Raw genomic sequence first — 18,620 nt, forward strand, 5'->3', positions numbered from 1 at the left:
GACACGGACTTTGCCTCTGTGACAGCACCAGGCAAAGGGCAGAGCACTGCAGGCTGCTGTGGGGTGGGATCACGAAGCCCTACTATGGGAAGAACCCCCCCCAGCTGTGAGTGAAAGCCCCCAGACCCATGATAACCTCCCACCTCAGCCCCCATGGCAACCTCTCCAGCCACATGCCCCCCAAATGCAGCCATGCAGACAATGCTGGAGCTGTGCCCCTTACCGGTGCTGTGCCCTCCCAGCAGCTTCCACCCCCCGCCCGCTCCCCCCCGCAGCCCCCACCCTCACCACCGCTGCTGTGTTTGCTCGGCTTAGCCGCTGCCGGCCTCCAATTTGGTCTCATTCATTATTAACGGCCCTGGCCGGCTGTGCTGTTGACACAGCCACTCCAGAAGTGGGGACTAGAAGGGATGGGGGGGGGAGCAGTGATCCCCTCCTTGTGACCCCCTCCTCAGCTCAGCCCCCATAGGCAACACCCCCCCCCACACACACACGCTGCAGCTCAGGAGGATGCAGGGATGCTGGGAACCTGGCTCCTATGGGATCCCACTAATATGGGGCAGGGGGAGATGCTGCAGCCCCCCTCTGCCCAGCTGCCCATCAGGGCTGACAGCGGCCCCCCCGTGCTGCCCACCCCGCCTGGCTGCATCCCTGACAGCGGCTCCCAGTGGGGCCACGCTTGGCTGAGCTGTGCCCTGGGGGGGGGGGGGGGGGGGCTGGGGGGGCTGCATTAGGATAAGGATGCATGGGGGGGGGGGGGGAGGGGAGAGCTGCACCTGGAGGGGAGGATTGCATCGGGATGGGGAGGCATGGGGGGCTGCACTGAGGGACGGGGGAGCAGCGCCTTTTTGGGGGGGGCTACACCTTTTGGGGAGGGGGATGACCCGTTTCCTGGCTGCCCATAGCTGCTGTGCTCCCCCCCACCCCCCCATGCTGCAGTATGGGATCGATGCTGGTGGATGGGGGGGAGAGGTGGGGGGGCAGGTGGTGCTTTGCTGCTGGATCGATTTCTTAAAGTATCTGGATTTAAAAATGTCAAATCTGGCTCTCGAGCTCCAGGCTGGGAGGCAAGGAGGGGTCTCAGCCCCACTGCGGTGGGCAGCACCTCCACCTCCAGGCCTTGGTGTCCCCATGTCCCCAAAGCACAGGAGCCCCCCCATGGGTCTGGGGGGTCCCGGGCGGAGGGGGGTTGCTGTATATCCTCTTGTTGGGTGTAATAGGAGGCATTGATCAGCTCCGGGCGGCAGCGTTTAAGGCATCGATTGGCGGAGCCTTCCTGCTAATTGAAGCATTTGTCATCGTCTCGTTTGGGGGTGTCCAGCTGGGGGCTGCCCCGCGTGGGACAGCTGCTCTGCACACCCCCAGGACACGCGTGTCCCCATGCACACACATGTATGCACATGTCTGTATGATGCACACACGTCCCTGTGCACATGCATTCCATCTTCATGCATACATACCCCTATGATGCACACAACCTCATGCACACGTGTGTCCCCATGCTGCACGCACACCCACGTGCACAGATGTGTCCCCATGGTGCTCACACATCCCTGCATACACGCGTCCCCACCATGCACGCACTTCTGTGCACACCTGTCCCTATGGAGCACACACATCCCTGTGCACATACATCCTATTCACACGTCCCCATGATGCACACAACCTCATGCACACGCGTGTGCCTATGGTGCACACACACCCTTGAGCACACACCTCGTATCCCGGTGCAAGCGTATGCCTATCCTGCACACAACCTTGTGCACACACATGTGCCTATGGTGCACACACACCCCTGAGCATAAACGTGTCCCCATGCTGCACACACATCCCTCCATACACGCTTGCACTTCTGTGCAAACCTGCCCCTATGATTCACACGTGTCCTGTGCACATACATCCTATCCCGATCCACACGCATCCCTATAACGCACACAACCTCACGCACACACGTGTCCCCATGCTGCACACACATCCCTGCATACACACTAACCCTATGGTGCACACACTCCCCACGCACACGCATCCTACCCTCACACCCACATTATCCCCGCAATACACACACACATCCTCATGCAGATCCCCCACCCCCAGCCCCCCCGTGCACCCATCCACACACGTGTGTGCACACACCACCAGCACACACCCAAAGGGTCGGTTGAAGGCATCCGGCGCCGCTCCCGAATGTCACGTTGCCTTGTCAGTTTGCTGGTAATTAATGCAAACTCCGGGGCCGGAGTCCCTCTGGACTCGTACATCACTGCCAGCGCCGGGCTGCAGAGCAGCCCCTTTACCCAAGTGCTGTTATTAGGGGAATTTTATATGTATTAGCTGTTGATGCACATTAATACATTAAAAATGTCAGCGGTGGAGGCCAGCTAATTGTCTGATTTAAATGTCTATTTGTCAGCGGGTGCCTCAGGTAGGCATGAGGTGAATGTGCAATGAGCCCCCCGACCCTGTGGGGTGGGGGTGAGCCCTGGGGGGGCACCGGGATGGTGGCATGGGGGACATTGGGGCACAGGGTGGGGGGCTGCGGGTTCTGCTGTACAACGGGGGGCAGCGGGACCCTGCGCCCCCGCCACCCCCCCCTTGATCACCGCCTGGCTGGGATGGATTTCTCCATCCGACGTCCTCTGAATCCTTAATAAATGCTGCTTGTCCAGAGAATTAATCCGGGGCAGCCCACAGCCATCCATCTCGTCACGCGTTGGCATGTGGTGACGGACGGCCCCGCTGCCGCCCCGGCAGTGACTCAGCCAGGGGGGGCCATGAATCCCCCCCCCCAACCTCTCAGGGGGATATCCCCAATGTTGTCACCCCCCGCTGACAGCCTGCTGCTCCTCACAATGGGGCTGCAATGCTAAGGAGACACCCCCAGGAAAACAGGGCGCAGGTGAAAATGGGGGTCCCCAAAGTCCTCCCCTCCCCAGTGCCATCTGCTCCCCAGCTCACCTCATCCTGAACCCAGCACAGCCACAACATGTGGGGCCATGCCCCGTTAATAACCCCCCAGCTGCCTCATCAGCAATTAGCAGCAGACGTTAATGAACCTGGGTGGGCAGCAGGGGGAGGTGTGCCAGTGCCCAGGAGGTGCTGGGGCACAAAGAATGCGCACTGGGGAGGCACAAATTAGGGGTGGGTACACAATGGGGACAGGGCTTCCATTGAGGACAGGACTCAAAATGGGGACGGGATGTGCACTGGAAACAGGGCACAGGGACTCCCTCATCCTGGGGGGGATGACAAGGTGCCAGGCCCCCATGCAGGCAGCAGGTGACACTTTCCACCTGTCACCATGCACGCAGGCAGCATCGCCCGCCTGCCATCCTCGGGACCTGTTGAGCCGCCCGCAGCCCCCCCAGGCCATGTGTCCTCCCTCCCTCTCGCTGCTGTTGGTTTATTTGTCTCCATTCAAGGACAATTTTCATCCAATTTGGGCCCGGCACACGGCCTGGCTTTATTGCAAACACGCCCTGGATGGAGCGCGGCGCCCGGGTGCCTCCGGCCAATCTATATTCATTTGCACAAGGCTCCCCCGTGACCACGTGCCGGGCGCTGATACACCAATCTGTCTGCTGGTCCCAGTGCAGTGCAGCAACTGGGAGGGAAGTGACTCGGTGATGGCACGGGGAGAGGGACGGGGACACCGTGTGCTGGGATGGGGCACCGAGCGCTGGGAGCTGTGATCCATGCACTGTGGATCACAGGCTGTGCACTGGGGACCGTGCACAATGAGTGTGCGCTGTGTGCCGTGCACTGTGTGCCGTGCACTGAGAACCACGCACGGTGCACTGTGCACCATGAACTGCATCAGGGCTGTGCACTGGAGACCGTGCACAGTGCATGGGCACCGTGTGCCGTGCACCAGGAGCACTGAGGGCAGCACACAGCACGTCACAGACCGTGCACTGAGCATGAGGTGCTGGGCACGCTGGGCTTTGGGGACAAGGATGTGACCCTGCCTGCGGAGGCAGATGGTGACCGTGCTTTGGTGCCCGCCAGACAGCCCCCCCTCCCCGTGCTGGCCCCGCTCGCGGCCCTGGGGCTGCAGATCATGCATTTATTCATGCTCTGCTCCCCAGCTCCTCTGCCAGCCCTGAGCTTGTGGCGGGGCTCGGCGCCCCGCAGTGTCCCCATAGCTGCTGCAGGACACGTCCATCACTGCCGGCCCCACGTAGCCCCGAGGAGAGTCATCCCCACTTCTCCTCATGGCATGGGGACCCATGGCCACTACATCCCCATCCCCCGTGACAAAGTGGGGCACCTCCACCACCGGTGCCACTGTGTGGGGCTGAGCTGCCCCTATAGCCATGAGCGGGATCCATCTCCGAGCCTCCATCCCCCCCATCTCCGCACCACCACCGCTGCTCTCTCCGGGGTTGACCTTTCCCTCCTGCTATTTTTACTGGCAGTGTTTGCACTGCACTCCCTCTCCTCACAGTCTGTGCTGGGGCTGCAGCTGCCCCTGGGTGCAGCACTGCCAATGGGACTCAAATGGGATTGGGAGTGCTGGGAGCAGCCAGGACCCCTCGTGTTCCCATGAGTGGCACCTTTCCGCTGAGCTCCCTTTCCCCGTATGCCCCCAGCTCTTGCTAATTAGTGCTCAGGCTTCCCCTCGCGGCCTTCCTAATTAATTCGCTGTTGCTGCTCATTAAGATCAGCCAACAGAAGGGCGGTGATGGCGGCGGGACTCCGATGTCCCCATCCCCAGGGGACAGTTTGGGCAGCATCAATCGCTCCCGGACCCCATCCCCTCTGCAGGAACTGCTCCCACTGCTGTAATTTGTTGCACAAACAGCGCTGGGCGGTTCAGGATTGCATTGATCCTCCAGCATAAAGGGCCCATAAATCCGTCGTGGAGCCCGGCTGATGGATCGGCGCCCTTTGGAGGGAGCTGGCCCAGCCTGCAAATTTAAAAACTATCCGGATAAATTACACAGAAAGGAGCATCTCCCACCACCCCTGTGCCAGCATGCATCTGCACACATGCATGCACACACACACATGCACACACCAGGCATGCACGGATGCAAATGCACACAAGCACAGGCGCACACGGTGCGTGCACTCATGCACATGCATAGTGCATGCACTCACATGCATGCATGCACACCTGCAGCCCCCCAGCTAGCATCCCTGCATGATCACATGGGTGCAGAGGGACGGCTGCAAGGACATGCATGGGCCCTGCAGGTGCCAGAGCGCTTCCATTTCGGGTTGTGTCCTCCCCCAGTTGCAGCAGTGAAGCCATGGGGGGCAGCCCTGCACCCTGAGGGTGGAGGGTGAGATTTGGCTCTGCACAAAGCAGTGGAGCCTGTCAGGGTTTGAAAAGAGCAGCCATAAATTTGCTCCCCCTGGGGTTGTGAGCCGCGTCCCCACCCCAGCATTGCATCCATGGAGGGAAATCCAGTCCTCAGGTGCTGCTGCTCTGCTGGGTCCAATGTGGGTGATCCCCCCCAAAATGAGTGGCCCCCAGAAATGGGCTGGTGGCCGCAGGCATGCAGGGACCCCAAGTGGGGCTGAAGATGGAAAGCTGTGGGGGGGTCCCGCATGCATGCACACAGCTTGCCCCCAAGCCCACTGCACCCATTTCATGCACACAGAAATGCACGCGACCCTGGTAAACTCACACCCACGTCTTGCACATCTCTGTGCACGCGTGGATGCAGACATAGCTCTGTGCACAAACACAGCCCCTTGGGCACACGCATCCCGTGCACTCACCAATGCAGATGCAGCCCCGTGCACACACACACTCCGAGCCCTTCACACACATGCACACACCCGTGCAAACACACATCCCTGCACCAGCACCCCCCTGAGCACACAACCCCATGCACACATCCGTGCATCGCGCACGACCTTGCACGCACGCAGCTCTGCACACACACATGCATGCACAGACCCGAGTGCACACTGCGTGCACGCACACGGAGCTCTGCACACCCATTCTCATGCACTAACATGAGCCCGCACACCCATGCACACCCCACGAACACCCACAGAGCTCTGCAAGCCCGTGCACCCCCACGCACACCAGCACCTCCTTGCACACGCACTCACCCCCCTCCCTGCACCCCCTCTTTCTCACTCCCTCCCTCGCCCCCCCCACCCCAGCCCCGCGCCCCCCCCCCCTCCCGCCCGCCCCCGCCCCTGCCGTGCCCGGTGCCGTCGGGCGGAGCGGAGCTGCGGGCGCGGTGCGGTGCGGTGCGGGCGGCGGACTCGGCACGTGGCTCCCGCAGCCGCGGGTGGCAGGTGGGCACCGGCGGGCACCGAAGGGTCCCGGGGCGAGAGTGGGGGGGGAGCACGGGGCCCGGTGGGACGGCCCCGACAGCGTCGCGCAGCCGCCCCAGGAGCCGCCGCCGGTGCGCACCGGGAGAGCGGGGACGCCCCCGGGGGCCGCTGCCGGTACGGGGGTGCCGCTCTCGGGGAACTTGGCGAGAAGTTCCGTCCCGGCTCCATCCCGGCTGCGGTTACATCACCAGCTCCAGCACCGACTCCGGTCCTGCCTGCTCCATTGGCTCCGCGAACGGCTCCGGTCCTGGTTGCAGCGGGAGCTCCAGCCCCGACTCCGCTCCCGGCTCGGGTCCCGGCTCCTCTCCCGGCTCCGCCACCGGCTCTGCGTTCTTCCCCTCTGCCAGCTCCAGACCCGGCTCCGCCTGCGGCTCCGCTCCCGGCTCCGGTCCCAGCAACAATTCCAGCCCCATTGCTCCGTGCCCGGCCCCGCGCCCGGCCCCATCGCTCCCGGACCCGGTGCTGTCCCCATCCGTTTGTCCCTATTCCTTCTCTCATCCCAGTCCCATCCCCATCCCTATACTCAACCCCTGCTCCTGGTCCCATCGATCCCAGCCCTGTTCCTGTCCCCATCCCTGTCCTTGCTGCTAGCTCCAGTGCCAGCCCTATTCCTGTCCCCATCCCTATTCCCGTCTCCTTCTGCACCCCTGCTGCTGTCCCCAGCCCCGACCCCGTCCCCATCCCTGCTGCCATCTCCAGCCCCACTGCTCACCCCATCCCCGTCCCCACCACCACCTCCACCCCCATTCCTGTCCCTATCCCTTCTGCTGTCACCATCCCCACCACTATTTCCAACCCCATCCTCACCTCCCTCACCATCCCCATTCCCGCTGCTCTCCCCATCCCCATCCCCAACCTCATCCCTGCTTCCGTCCCCATCCTCATCTCCATTCCCACCTCCCTCCCTACCACCAGCTCCATCCCCACTGCTGTCCTCATCCCGCCCCATCCTCGCTCCCAGCCCGCTCCCTGCCGCGCCGTGAGGCTCAGCGGGCGGCCCCCCGCCGTCCACCCCCCCGGCTCCACCATCGCTCCCAAGGGTGACGAGGACCTTCTGGCACTGGCTGCCTCTCGGCTGAGCCGCAGGAAACGCGTGGCCGGGGCGGCCGTCGGCGTGGCCATGGTGCTGGTGCTGCTGGTGGCCATCCCGCTGCTGGTGCACAGCTCCAAGGCGGCCGCCCACTACGAGATGCTGGGCAGCTGCCGCATGGTTTGCGACCCCTACCCCGAGCTGCCTCCCGCCTCCCCCCCTCCCTTCCTACCGGGGGCAAAAGGAGAACCGGGGCGCAAAGGGCGTGCCGGCGTTCGGGGCCCCCCCGGACCACCGGGACCGCGGGGACCGCCGGGTGAACCGGGTCGACCGGGACCACCGGGACCTCCAGGGCCGGGTCCTGGGGGGTACATCCCCTCCTTCTACAGCCCCAAGATTGCGTTCTATGCGGGCCTGCGGAAGCCCCACGAGGGCTACGAGGTGCTGCGCTTCGACGACGTGGTGACCAACGTGGGCAACTACTACGAACCATCGAGTGGCAAATTCACCTGCCCGCTCCCCGGCATCTACTTCTTCACCTACCACGTCCTCATGCGCGGCGGCGACGGCACCAGCATGTGGGCTGACCTCATGAAGAATGGGCAGGTATGGCGCGGGACCCCCAGCAGCTCCCACCAGGCCCCCGTGTCCCTCTTCACCCCTTTTGCCCTTATTTCCCCCAGCCCCATCTCTCTGTGTCTCCACTCGGCTCCTCCAGCCCTCTTCTTGCTGCCTGCTGTCCCTATCCCTGCTCTCCTGTTCCAGTTCCCCCAATTTGGTTTTCCCATTTTGTTTCCTCCCATCTTGCTTCTCCGATTCTGCTTTACCCTCATCCTGGCTCCCTCCAGCTTTCTGTCCCAAATTCCTGCCATCCCAGTTCATATATTTTTTCCACCATCCAAGTCCTTCATCCTGATTCCCAAACCCATTCCCTCTTCTCCATCACCCCACACTCATCCCCACTCATCCCATTTCCCCAATCCCCACTTCCTCATCCCCATTCCCCTACACCCATCTTCATCCTATTTCCCCAATCCCATTCCTTCCATTCCCATTTCCTCCATCCCTATTCCTCTGTCCCCATTCCCCTACACCCATCTCCATCTCCATTTTCCCAAATCCTCTTTCTTTCCATCCCCATTCCCCTGTCCCCACTGCCCTACACCCATCTCCATCCTGTTTCCCCAAATCCTCACTCCTTCCATCCCCATTCCTCTCTCCCCATTCCCCTACACCCATCTCCATCCCCAATCCCATTCCTTCCATTCCATTCCCTCCATCCCCATTCCCCCAATCCCACTTCTTCCATCCCTGCTCCCCCCAGATTCTATTCCCTTCATCCTCACATACCTCATCCCTTTTCTCCTATCCCTTCTCCCCTCCGCAGAGATGTGGGGGGTGGACCAGCTGAGCCCCATAGCCCCAGACCCATCCCCACCACCCACATCTGGGGCTTCAATCCCCCCTTTATGCCCAGAACTCCCACTGGAGGACCAGGGGAACACACTGCCCTGCATGGAACAGGGTTTGCCTATGCAGGGGTCCATCTGTGCCCCCCAGCAGCCACCAGGCCACCACCAGGAGGGTCTGCCTGCGCCCTCACCCGCTCCCTTTGTTCACAGAGATGCAGCTCAGCCCTTCCCCACCTCACCCCAGACATTTTCTGTTTATTATGGGATAAAGGAGCATCGATCTGCTGTGGTGGATGCCAGGTCCACCACCCCAATGGGAGCTGCTCCCCAAGGAACCACGGGGTGGGAGGAGGCGGAGGGTGGCCGTGGGCTCCAACACCGGGGCTCTGCAGTCCTCTTTGCCCATGGGACAGGGGAGGATGTGGGATTCAGGGACACAGTGCAGGGCCACCAAACTGGAGGGACATTGTTGGGGGGGGGGGGGGGCTAGGGGGGACTCTGGCACCGCCACCTCCTGGCACCACAGCAGTGTTGCCGCAGGTGGGCGGCACGACCTTGAGCAGCCACGGATGGCAGACTGGGGGGATTTGGGGGGGGGGCACAAAGCAACTTAGCACCCCGCCCCCAAGCCGCCCCTGGGGAGCACATATCGGGGTGGTGGTTGTGTGTGGGGGGTGGTCCTTGATGGCTGTGCCCCCCTCCCCCCAAGGTTCGGGCCAGCGCCATCGCTCAGGATGCGGATCAGAACTACGACTACGCCAGCAACAGCGTCATCCTGCACCTGGACGTGGGTGATGAGGTGTGTGTCAAGCTGGATGGTGGCAAAGTGCACGGCGGTAACACCAACAAGTACAGCACCTTCTCAGGCTTCATCATCTACCCTGACTGAGCACTGGGGCGGGGAGGGGGGGGGGCACCTCCTAAGGCACCGTCATCATCCCCCCTGCCTCCCTTCCAAAGCCCTGAGGTGATGATGCCCATAGGGAAAACCATTCTGCACCTCCGCCCTGCAGGCACCGATACCTCGCAGCTCCTTTGCACACGCACAGCAGCCCCCCATTGCACCCCCTCCCCATCACACACACGTGTGTGCATGCTCACCGCCGTCCCCACGCGCCTCCTCCACGTTGCACACGCGTGTGCGCTCACCACACTTCCCCATACACTCACAAATGTAAATGCTCCCTGCCCACCCCTGCATGTCAGCACCCCACGGGTATTGGGGTCCCCCATTGCTGTGCTGTCCCCCTGGAGCCCCCTCCCCATCCCTGAACCCCGCAGTTTGTTGCACTCTGTGTTCTCCCCAAATAAAATATAGTGAGGAGGTGCAGCTGCTGCCTCGGCCTCATCATGGGGACGGTGTGGGGAGGAACAGAGCTGTGCCCCTGTCTCGTGTCACCACAGCAGTAACAAATAGGGGCACTGACAATGCCACCAGGGATGGGGACGGTCACCCTCCCCCCACACCCACGGGGACACAGCAGCAGGACGCAGCCCCACCACCTCTCCTATGGGCTCCGTGGAGGCTCTGGATGAATGCGAGCATTCCCACCTTGCGGGCACTGCTGTCACCGCGTGGCCAACGTGTGGCACTGCCACCAGCCGAGGGGACACGTCGGGGGATGGGGGCTGCCCCAGGGACACCAAGGAGACCCCATACAGCAAAGCAAAGCAGACAATATTTTATTCACATTTTTTTTCAGCGTTCCCCCCCACCAACTCCCACACTCCCTGTGCCCAGTACACCCACACTGCCCTGCATGGAGGGGGGTCTGCCTGCTGCAGGGGGCCGTCTGTACCCCCCAGCAGCCACTTGGCCACCACCAGGAGGGTCTGTCTGTGCCCTCACCCACTCCCTTTGTTCACAGAGATGCAGCTCAACCCCCACGTAGTCACAGTTATGAAGAGAGGCTGGGAGTATCCAGGGAGTCCTGGGGCATGGGGTCCACCCCCATCTCGGTCATCAACCCCCACAGCTCCATCAGCACTGCCACAGCATCTGGTCGGTCCTGCACCATCTGCAGCAGCTGCTGCAGGAGTAGAGCTGCATGCTGTGGGACACAGATTGAGTGTGGGGCTTGGAATGAGACCCCCCTCCTCACCCCCAGGGTCCCTCCTCAGCCCGAGCATCCAGCCCTGAGCCCAAGGAACCCCGCAGTCCCCCCTACCTGTGCCTTGCTGGGGCCTGGGGTGGTGCTGGGATGTGCCATCGTCACCTTAACATCCTGCTGGCCTTCGTTCCCTTTGAAGAGCTGCACCACCACCTTGTCCTGGGGGGAAGAGTTCCCACAGTCAGACCACTCTTAGCACTCCAAGCCTCCACCCCTAGCTGAGAGGAGGGAGGAATGGGTGTTGTGAGACGGGGACCAAAGTGCCCCACACTCACCCAGGATGGGGACAGATGGTTGTTGTTGACAGCAGCGTATGCACTGCGGTCAGACTGGGGGGTCACAGCCGGTCTCCAGCGCAGGGGGGTCTCCGAGGGGACAATGCCATCAGCAGGGGCTGGGGGGACAAGTTGGGACCCCTTCCCAGTGCTCAAGCTGCCCCCCACCTGCAGGGCACGTGGCTGGGAGATGCAAGGGGTGAGGCACGGCGTGCGGAGAGAGCTCTGAGTGCGGGGGGCAGAACGCTGCGGAGTGAAAGGGGAAAGCAGAGCAGGATGAGGGTGTGAGGGAGGGGAGTTGGAGCTGGCATTTCTCCCCCCCTCACATACACACCATGTTCTTGGCGACAGAGACACAGAGAGTCAAGCCAGCACTGGAGGAGCCTGCAGGGGGTGGGGAAGGGGGCTCAGCACCAACAAAACCCCCCCAAGTGCAGAGTGGGGCGGGTTGGGGGGAGGGATAGGATGTACCTGGGGTGCCGTTCTTCTTCTTGGGGACCCTCAGCCCCATGGATGCACTCTCCTGGAGGGGCCCAAGCAGTGCTGTTCGGGACCCTGCTGTACTCAGAGGGGAGGGTCCTTTGGCAGAGGGGGGGGCACGGGCGGGCACCCTGCGGGCCAAGCAGGGCCTGCGCCCCACAGCCCCCAGCACAGGGGTGGCAACGGGTGAGGGGGTGACGGTGGTCTCTGTGGGGAGAAAGATCACGGGGGAGGGGGAGAGGGGGCGTCACAGTCACGTGGAGGGAGCACCCAACCACGGAGTGCCACGGGGGGGGGAGTAAACTCACCTGTATCCAGCGCTGGGGGCGGGGGCTGCTCCACCTCTATGTCACTGCGGGGAACAGAGCAGCACAGTGAGGACCCCCGCCCCAAATACTGACGGTCCCCTTCCGTGGGGGGAGGAGGAGGGCGGGGGGGGGGGAACCCAGTGCCCAGTTCCGCGTTCTGTCTGCAGCCCCCCCAGCACAAACTCAAGGCGCTCCTTCCCGGATTCATCCCCCCCCCCCCTTACCGGGGCTGCCCGCAGGACGGAGCGGTGCAGGCAGCGTTCGGTCGTTCTCCATGATCCGCGCGACGGGAGCGGGTCCGCACCGGGACGCGGCCGTAAGGAAAGCGTTTCACGGTGTCGTTCGGCCCCGGAGAGCGGTTCTCCTTCTGGGAAGAGCCGCCCGCCAACATCGCGCCCCGCGCCGCCGCCACTTTAAGTCCTCCTTAAAGCTCCTCCCGCCGCCCGTTACCGAACTCGGCGCGGCCGCTAATTGGTCCCCGCGCGGCCAATGGGAAGCGCGCGGAGTGCGAATTGGTCCGGGCCGAGCGAATGGGACGCAGCGCAGGGTGAGGGGGCGGGGACAGCGAGGGAACCATAGAGAGGGCGAGAGCCATAGAGGGGGGTTGTTGGGGAAACCATAGAGTGCAGGAAGGGGGGTGAGAACCATAGAGAGGACAGAGGACCACGGGGGGGAGGGGTGGGGCAGAGTGACTGCGTGCAGATTGGCGGAGAGCGGCAGACCCGCCCCCCCAAGGCCCCGCCCCCCAAGGCCCCGCCCCCAGGCCTCCAGCCCCGCCCCCCCGCAGTGACTCCGCCTCCTCCGAGCTCCTTTCTTTATTTGCGGCTGAAAAGGGGGGGGGGGGGTGGGTGTGCAGCAGCGGAACCCCCCCTCTGCTCTGCTACAACGTTGAGCACAGCAGCAAATAGCAATAAATAAAGGCACAGGCACGGGGGGCGGCCGCGGAGGCTTCTTCATCACTTGGGCTCCAGTCCTCGCACGACTCCATCACCACCTGCTGCGGGGGGAGGAAGGACATCAGATCCATTGGGGGTGGGCAGACCCCATCTGGGAAGGACCAGCTCCATGGGGAGGGGGTCAGAACCTATTTGAGGGGGGAGCAACACCTCTGGGAGGGGTCGTACCCAATCATTCTGGAGGTGGGGGATTGGGAGGAGGTCAGCCCCTCCTCCTGGAGGACCTTTAAGTTGTTCCCCCCCCCCCCCCCCGCTCCCAGTTCGGCGAGTTTCCATTGCTTGTTTTGCCATAACTTCCTATCTCGGTGCACTGCAACCCGAAACAATACGTGTGAAATCCAAGCAAAAAAAAAAGTCCTTGCACCCGGTGGATGCAAAGATGAAAGCAGTCTGCTGTGACTGCAGTGGGACTGGTCACAAAAACACGGCTGTTGGCACGCCAAGCAAAGCCAAACTGGAAAGTTGAAGAAGAAGCACTCGTAGATCCCTTTTGCTAAATTAACATATTCATCCTGGAAGGGATCGACTGACATCTATCGCCAACCCAGCCTACGGGGGGAGCAGCTTCATTAGTGGGGTCTGATCCAGTAGAAAAAGGGGGTGGCCTCCAGTAGGGAGGGGGCAGACTCACTTGGAGAGGACACTGTGTTCCCAGGGGGGAAAAAGGCAGTTTTTGGGGAAAACAGGTATTTGTGGGAGAAACAGCCACGTTTTGGGGGAAAAACAGGTATTTTATGGGAGAAAAAGCCATATTTTTAGGGAAAAACAGGTGTTTGTTGGAGAAATACTTGTATTTTTGAGGAAAAATGGGTATTTCTGGGAGAAAAAGGGATATTTTAGGGGTAAAAACAGGTATTTGCGGGAGAAAAAGACGCATTTTGGGGGAAAAGAGGTATTTTGGGGAGAAAAAGCCACATATTTTTGGGGTAAAAACAGGTATTTGTGGCGGAAAAATGGATATTTAGGGGTAAAAACAGGTATTTCTGGGAGAACAGGCCATGTTTTTTGTGAAAAACAGGTATTTGTGGGAGAAAAAGCCACGTTTTTGAGGAAAAACAGATATTTCTGGGAGAAACAGTTGTATTTTTAGGTAAAAACAGGTATTTCAGAGAGAAAAAGCCACATTTGGGGGGAAAAAACAGGTACTTCTGGGAGGACAAGAGATATTTTTGGGGTAAAAACAGGTATTTCTGAGAGAAACGGTTGTATTTTTGGGGAAAAACAAGTATTTCTGGGAGAAAAGGCCATGTTTTTTGTGAAAAACAGGTATTTCTGGGATATTTAGGGGTAAAAAACAGGTATTTGTGGGAGAAAAAGCCAGATTTTGGGGGTAAAAATAGGTATTTCTGTGAGAAAAAGCCATATTTTTGGGGAAAAACAGGTATTTCTGGGAGAAAAAGAAATATTTAGGTGGAAAAACAGATATTTGTGGGAGGAAAAAGTCAAATTTTTGGGAAAAACTGGTATTTATGGGAGAAACAGCCACATTTTGGGGGAAAAAGAGGTATTTGTGGGAGAAAAAGACCCATTTTGGGGGAAAAGCAGGTATCTGTGGGAGAAAAAGCTTCACTGAAGGGGAAATGTGGCTTCCCATCCCACAGCGCAATGGTTTTGATGAGCACCACCCTGCATGCGGGGCTCAGTGCTGGTTCAAACACCGGGGGAGGGAAAAGCCACCAAAACCCTTCTCCCACCCCTCCAGGCAAAGCCTTGGGCTGGGGGCACGAGGACACAGCTGCAGCCCTTGGGGGTCCCAGCCACCCCTCACCGCAGTTCTAGTAGGGATGGAGACGTAGGATGGGTGCAGGGGGAGGTGACCTGGTTTTGCACTTCAATCCAATACGAGCGGGATTCAGTGGAAGGGGATCCTCCCCAATGGCTGAGGGCTGCACAGCTGCTGTGCGCAGCCCAACGCTGCACCCCTCGGTCTCCCAGCACCCGAAGGGACGCATCCACTGCCCCGTGCTCAGGGTCACGTCTCAGTGCTCCCTCCCCACAGGACATCCCCCTGCCTCACCAGCCCTCCTCGCTGTTCAGCAGCTTGCGGTACGTGGCGATCTCCACGTCCAGGGCCATCTTGACACGGAGCAGATCCTGATACTCGTGCAGCTGCCGTGCCATCTCCTTCTTCATGCTCTGGATCTCCTGCTCCAGCCTCCCCATGGCCTCCTGGTAGCTCCTGATCTCCGTGCCAAACTCATCTTCCATCTCCTGCATCTGTCGCTGCAGTGCCTCATTCTGCAGGACGGAGGGGGGACACAAAGGGATGGCACGGTGATGGGGGGCTCCTTGTACCCCTCCCCCCAATCCCCCAGCGCTCACCATGCCCTTCAGCCCATCCACCTCGGAGGTGAGGCTCTGGATCTGCCTCTGGGATTCGTTCATCTCCTGCTTGGCCACCCGCAGCGCCTCGCAGTTACGGTTGGCAGCATCCGACAGATCAGCAAACTGCAGGCACCGTGGGGGGCGGGGGGAAGAGGGTCAGCACTGTGGAGGTGCCCCCATCGTCCCCACATCAGCAAAGTTCAGCTGCTGCTGTGGGGGATCAGCCCTGTGGGGTTTTCCCATCCCATGCATGCCCCCCATGGGTACCTTGGCTTTGTACCACTCCTCGGCTTCCTGCAGGTTTGTGACAGTGATGCTCTCATACTGCGTGCGGATGTCGCGCAGTGCAGCTGTCAGATCCGGCTGCTGCAGCTCCATTCGTGCCCCTGCCTGTGCCTGTGGGCTCTGTGCGTTCACCTCCAGCTCCCACAGCTCCTACGTGCCCACGTTACACCGTCACACCACAGCCCCACACGGGACCCCCATCCCTCCTTGGGTCCACCCCACAACCTCTTCGTGCAGCTTCTTCAAGAAGCTGATTTCATCCATCAGCAGCTCAATCCTGTGCTCCAGCTCCAGGCGGGACAGCGTGGCATCGTCCATGTCCTGCAATGGCTAAAACTGCAGGGACTGCAAAGAGGATGTGAGCCCCCCACCCAACACACTTCAGGCCACCCCCTGGGCAGAGTGCATGGGGCATCCCCGAGCCCTTTGCCTATCGGTGTGGGAAGTACACGGGGTGCACTGGATCCCCCCCCAACTCACCTTGCGGAACAGCACCAGGCTCTGCTCTGCATCTTCACGCTTCTGCATCTCATCCTCCAGCCTGGGGTGCAACGGGAGGGAGGTCAATGGGGTGGGAGTGGGGCACAGAACCCCATTTTAGGGATACATAAGGGGGAAATTCTTTGTTTCTGGCACAGGCTGCCCAGAGAAGCTGTGGGTTCCCCACCCTGGAGGTGCCCAAGGCCAGGCTGCATGGGACCCTGGGCAGTTTGATGAGGTGGGGGGCAACCAACCCATGGCAATGGTTGGATTGGAAGGGCTTTGAGGTGCATCCCCTGTATCCCCCCCAAAACACCCGGGTCCTTTGCAACACATTTCAGTCCTCACCCAACATCCCCAGCCCGTTCCCTGGTGGTTGTTGTCCCCCCTCCCTGGACCACACCGGGTCCCCTCCCTGGTGTGTCCTGGTTCATTCTGGAGTCCCCATCCCCATCCCAGTACATGCTCTATCCCTTTGCAACACACCCCAGTGTATTCCCTACGGCCTTAGTATATTTCCTGCTTCCCATCTCAGTGCATCTCAATCTCCACCGCTGTGATCCCCATTGCATTTCCTACTCCCCACCTCCAGCCTATCCCAATGCATCCCGGATGCATCCCCAGCTGCCCACCCCTATTATGACCTCCGCTGCGCTTCCCAGACCCTATCCCGGTGCATCCCCTTTCATCTCCAGTTCCCACCCCCAGACCACACCCAGTCCCTCCTCAGCACATCCCCGTTCATCCCACGCTTTCCATTCCAGAGCCTCCTCCACCCCAACGGCTCCCGGTCCCCACCACCATACATTCCGCTTCACCCCACGGTCCCCATCCCCAGATCGCTCCCAGTCCCTCCCCAACACATCCCGGTTAACTCACCTCACATCACTCCCAGTCTCCCCCCTACACATTTCAGTGCGCCCACCATTCGCATCCCGGTCCTCACATCACATCGCTCCCGCTCCCTCCCCTATACATTTCGGTGTACCCCTCCCCTCCCATCGCACCCCCTCCGCTCCTCCTCCCGCCGCGCACCGCCGCCGCAGCCCCTGCAGCTCCGCCGCGAGCCCATCGCGCTCTCCCTGCAGCCGTTCCCTTTCCCGGCCGAGGCGCAGCAGCCGCTCCCGCAGCCCCCGCAGCTCTCCCCGCACCAACCCCGCAGCGCGGGGAGCGGCGGCGGCGCGGCCGATAGCTGAGCGGAGGGCTCCGTTCTGCCGCTCCAACGCCCGCACCCTCTCCAGGAAAGCGGCGAAGCGATCGTTCAGAGCCGCCAACTCCGTCCGCTCCGCGCTGCGCTCCGCCGAGCGCCCATCAACGGGAACCGGCGGAGAATCGAGGCTGCGGTCCCGGGGTGGGGGGAAATCGCGATTCATCGCGGCTGCGGGAAGAGGCAGCCGTTGGTTGCGGGGATTGACAGCGAACGGCGGCTCCGCCCCGGCGGGGGGACGCGGGACTGAGGAGCAACGGGAGGGAAATGAGGGGAGGGGACTGGGGGTGGGGGCGGGGCTTCCGCAGGTGCCCCCGATCGCTCCCCGGGCTCAGGTGAGAACTGCTGGGTGCTAAAAGCAGCGGGATTTGAGCATCGCTTGCGCTCCCCGTCCCTCCATCACTGTCACTGAATTCCCCTAGTCATTCGATTTCGGTAAGGAAGCATTTAAGAAAAACGTAACGTCAGTTCTATACTGTTTTGGGTACGTGTTTATAAGCAATTAACATAGATTTCCTGGCTTTGGAGAATATTGTTTTGTTTTGTTTTGTTTTATTTTATTTATTTTCCCCCAGCTTTGCGCTCTTCAAAATCAAATGGAAAAAACCCACACAGAGTTCGGAGCCGCGGGGCTCTTTTCTCGGTCTCTGCTGCCACCGTGTGGCCAAAGTACGGAACTGCAGAAGCGGCGCTCGGGGGGCGGTTGAGCTCCGGGTGGCGGCGGCGGCGGTTTTAGGACCGAGGGAACTTTTAGAGGCGGTGCTGCTGCTGGTGGTTTTATGGAGCGGAGGGAATCAGGGTTGCTGAAGGCGGTTCGGACCTCCCCGGCCCCAGCACTGCCCCGCAGAATGCTCTTGGAGCTGCTCAGCGCGTCGCTCTACCCTCCCGCTCCGAGTCTCTATGATAATTGGTCATCCAGTCACTAACATGCAAACGTTGCGACACACAGAAGTCGCGACTCTCCGCTCTGACGGATCTGCGTCGTCAATTCGCCAATACCTACGGCGATAGGGCTTGCGATTGTACTGCGCATGCGCAGGGAAACGCGGAAATGGCGTCCGTTCCCTTTAGCCGCTCTGCGCTCCCAGACCTCCAATCTCTATGCTTCTTTGGTCCTCCAGGCTGTAGTACACATGCGCAAACAGTTCTAACCGCTCTGCGCCACAGTTCCGCCAGTCTCTATGGTCTTCGGTCCGCCAGGCGGTATTACGCATGCGCACAGGCTCAAGCGAGCACTCTGGGAAGCCTGTGGGGCACCCGGGGGGCACAGACGGGCGCTGGGGGACCGAGCATTAGGGTGATACAGGGACCTCTGGGGTGCCCAGAAGTCGTCTGCCCAACCGGGAGGTGCCCCCGCTTTTGGGGTGTCCCCAGTTAGGAAGTGCCTCACTTTATACAATCTCCCCATCTTTGGGGTTTCCCCATTTCCGGGTGTCCACCATTGCTTCCACTAA

The 18,620-nt window shown here is 61.0% G+C and overlaps 3 protein-coding genes across 5 annotated transcripts; 1 reads left to right on the forward strand and 2 right to left on the reverse strand.

Annotated features, from left to right (window-relative positions):
- Positions 1-6,172: 6,172 nt before the first annotated feature.
- Positions 6,173-10,059, forward strand: C1QL4 (complement C1q like 4). 2 transcript variants are annotated; one of them, XM_085212220.1, is made up of 4 exons: positions 6,173-6,258; positions 6,489-6,756; positions 7,213-7,933; positions 9,449-10,059. In XM_085212220.1, exons 3-4 carry the CDS (start codon positions 7,418-7,420, stop codon positions 9,626-9,628), a joined length of 696 nt encoding a protein of 231 aa, XP_085068346.1. In that variant the 5' UTR covers positions 6,173-6,258; positions 6,489-6,756; positions 7,213-7,417; the 3' UTR covers positions 9,629-10,059. The 2 variants fall into 2 exon arrangements, with proteins under 2 accessions (XP_085068346.1, XP_085068347.1); XM_085212221.1 differs by having other exon boundaries at positions 7,259-7,933.
- A 346-nt stretch (positions 10,060-10,405) lies between these two features.
- On the reverse strand, positions 10,406-12,386 carry LOC146542422 (uncharacterized). Of its 2 annotated transcripts, XM_085212213.1 has the most exons (7): positions 12,138-12,385; positions 11,914-11,957; positions 11,597-11,812; positions 11,460-11,509; positions 11,126-11,371; positions 10,908-11,009; positions 10,406-10,790 (listed from the first exon to the last, which is right to left on the reverse strand). In XM_085212213.1, the coding sequence occupies exons 1-7, from the start codon at positions 12,302-12,304 to the stop codon at positions 10,638-10,640; spliced, it is 978 nt and encodes a 325-aa protein (XP_085068339.1). In that variant the 5' UTR covers positions 12,305-12,385; the 3' UTR covers positions 10,406-10,637. The 2 variants fall into 2 exon arrangements, with proteins under 2 accessions (XP_085068339.1, XP_085068340.1); XM_085212214.1 differs by lacking the exon at positions 11,460-11,509 and having other exon boundaries at positions 11,126-11,244; positions 12,138-12,386.
- A 333-nt stretch (positions 12,387-12,719) lies between these two features.
- Positions 12,720-17,418, reverse strand: PRPH (peripherin). Its single transcript, XM_085212212.1, has 7 exons — positions 16,995-17,418; positions 15,960-16,020; positions 15,705-15,800; positions 15,462-15,629; positions 15,192-15,317; positions 14,887-15,107; positions 12,720-12,910 (listed from the first exon to the last, which is right to left on the reverse strand). Exons 1-7 carry the CDS (start codon positions 17,330-17,332, stop codon positions 12,901-12,903), a joined length of 1,020 nt encoding a protein of 339 aa, XP_085068338.1. The 5' UTR covers positions 17,333-17,418; the 3' UTR covers positions 12,720-12,900.
- Positions 17,419-18,620: the final 1,202 nt, after the last annotated feature.

This window comes from Meleagris gallopavo, chromosome 31 (genome assembly GCF_905368555.1).
Source record: "Meleagris gallopavo chromosome 31, MGAL_WU_HG_1.1, whole genome shotgun sequence".
NCBI classification, from domain to species: domain Eukaryota; kingdom Metazoa; phylum Chordata; class Aves; order Galliformes; family Phasianidae; genus Meleagris; species Meleagris gallopavo.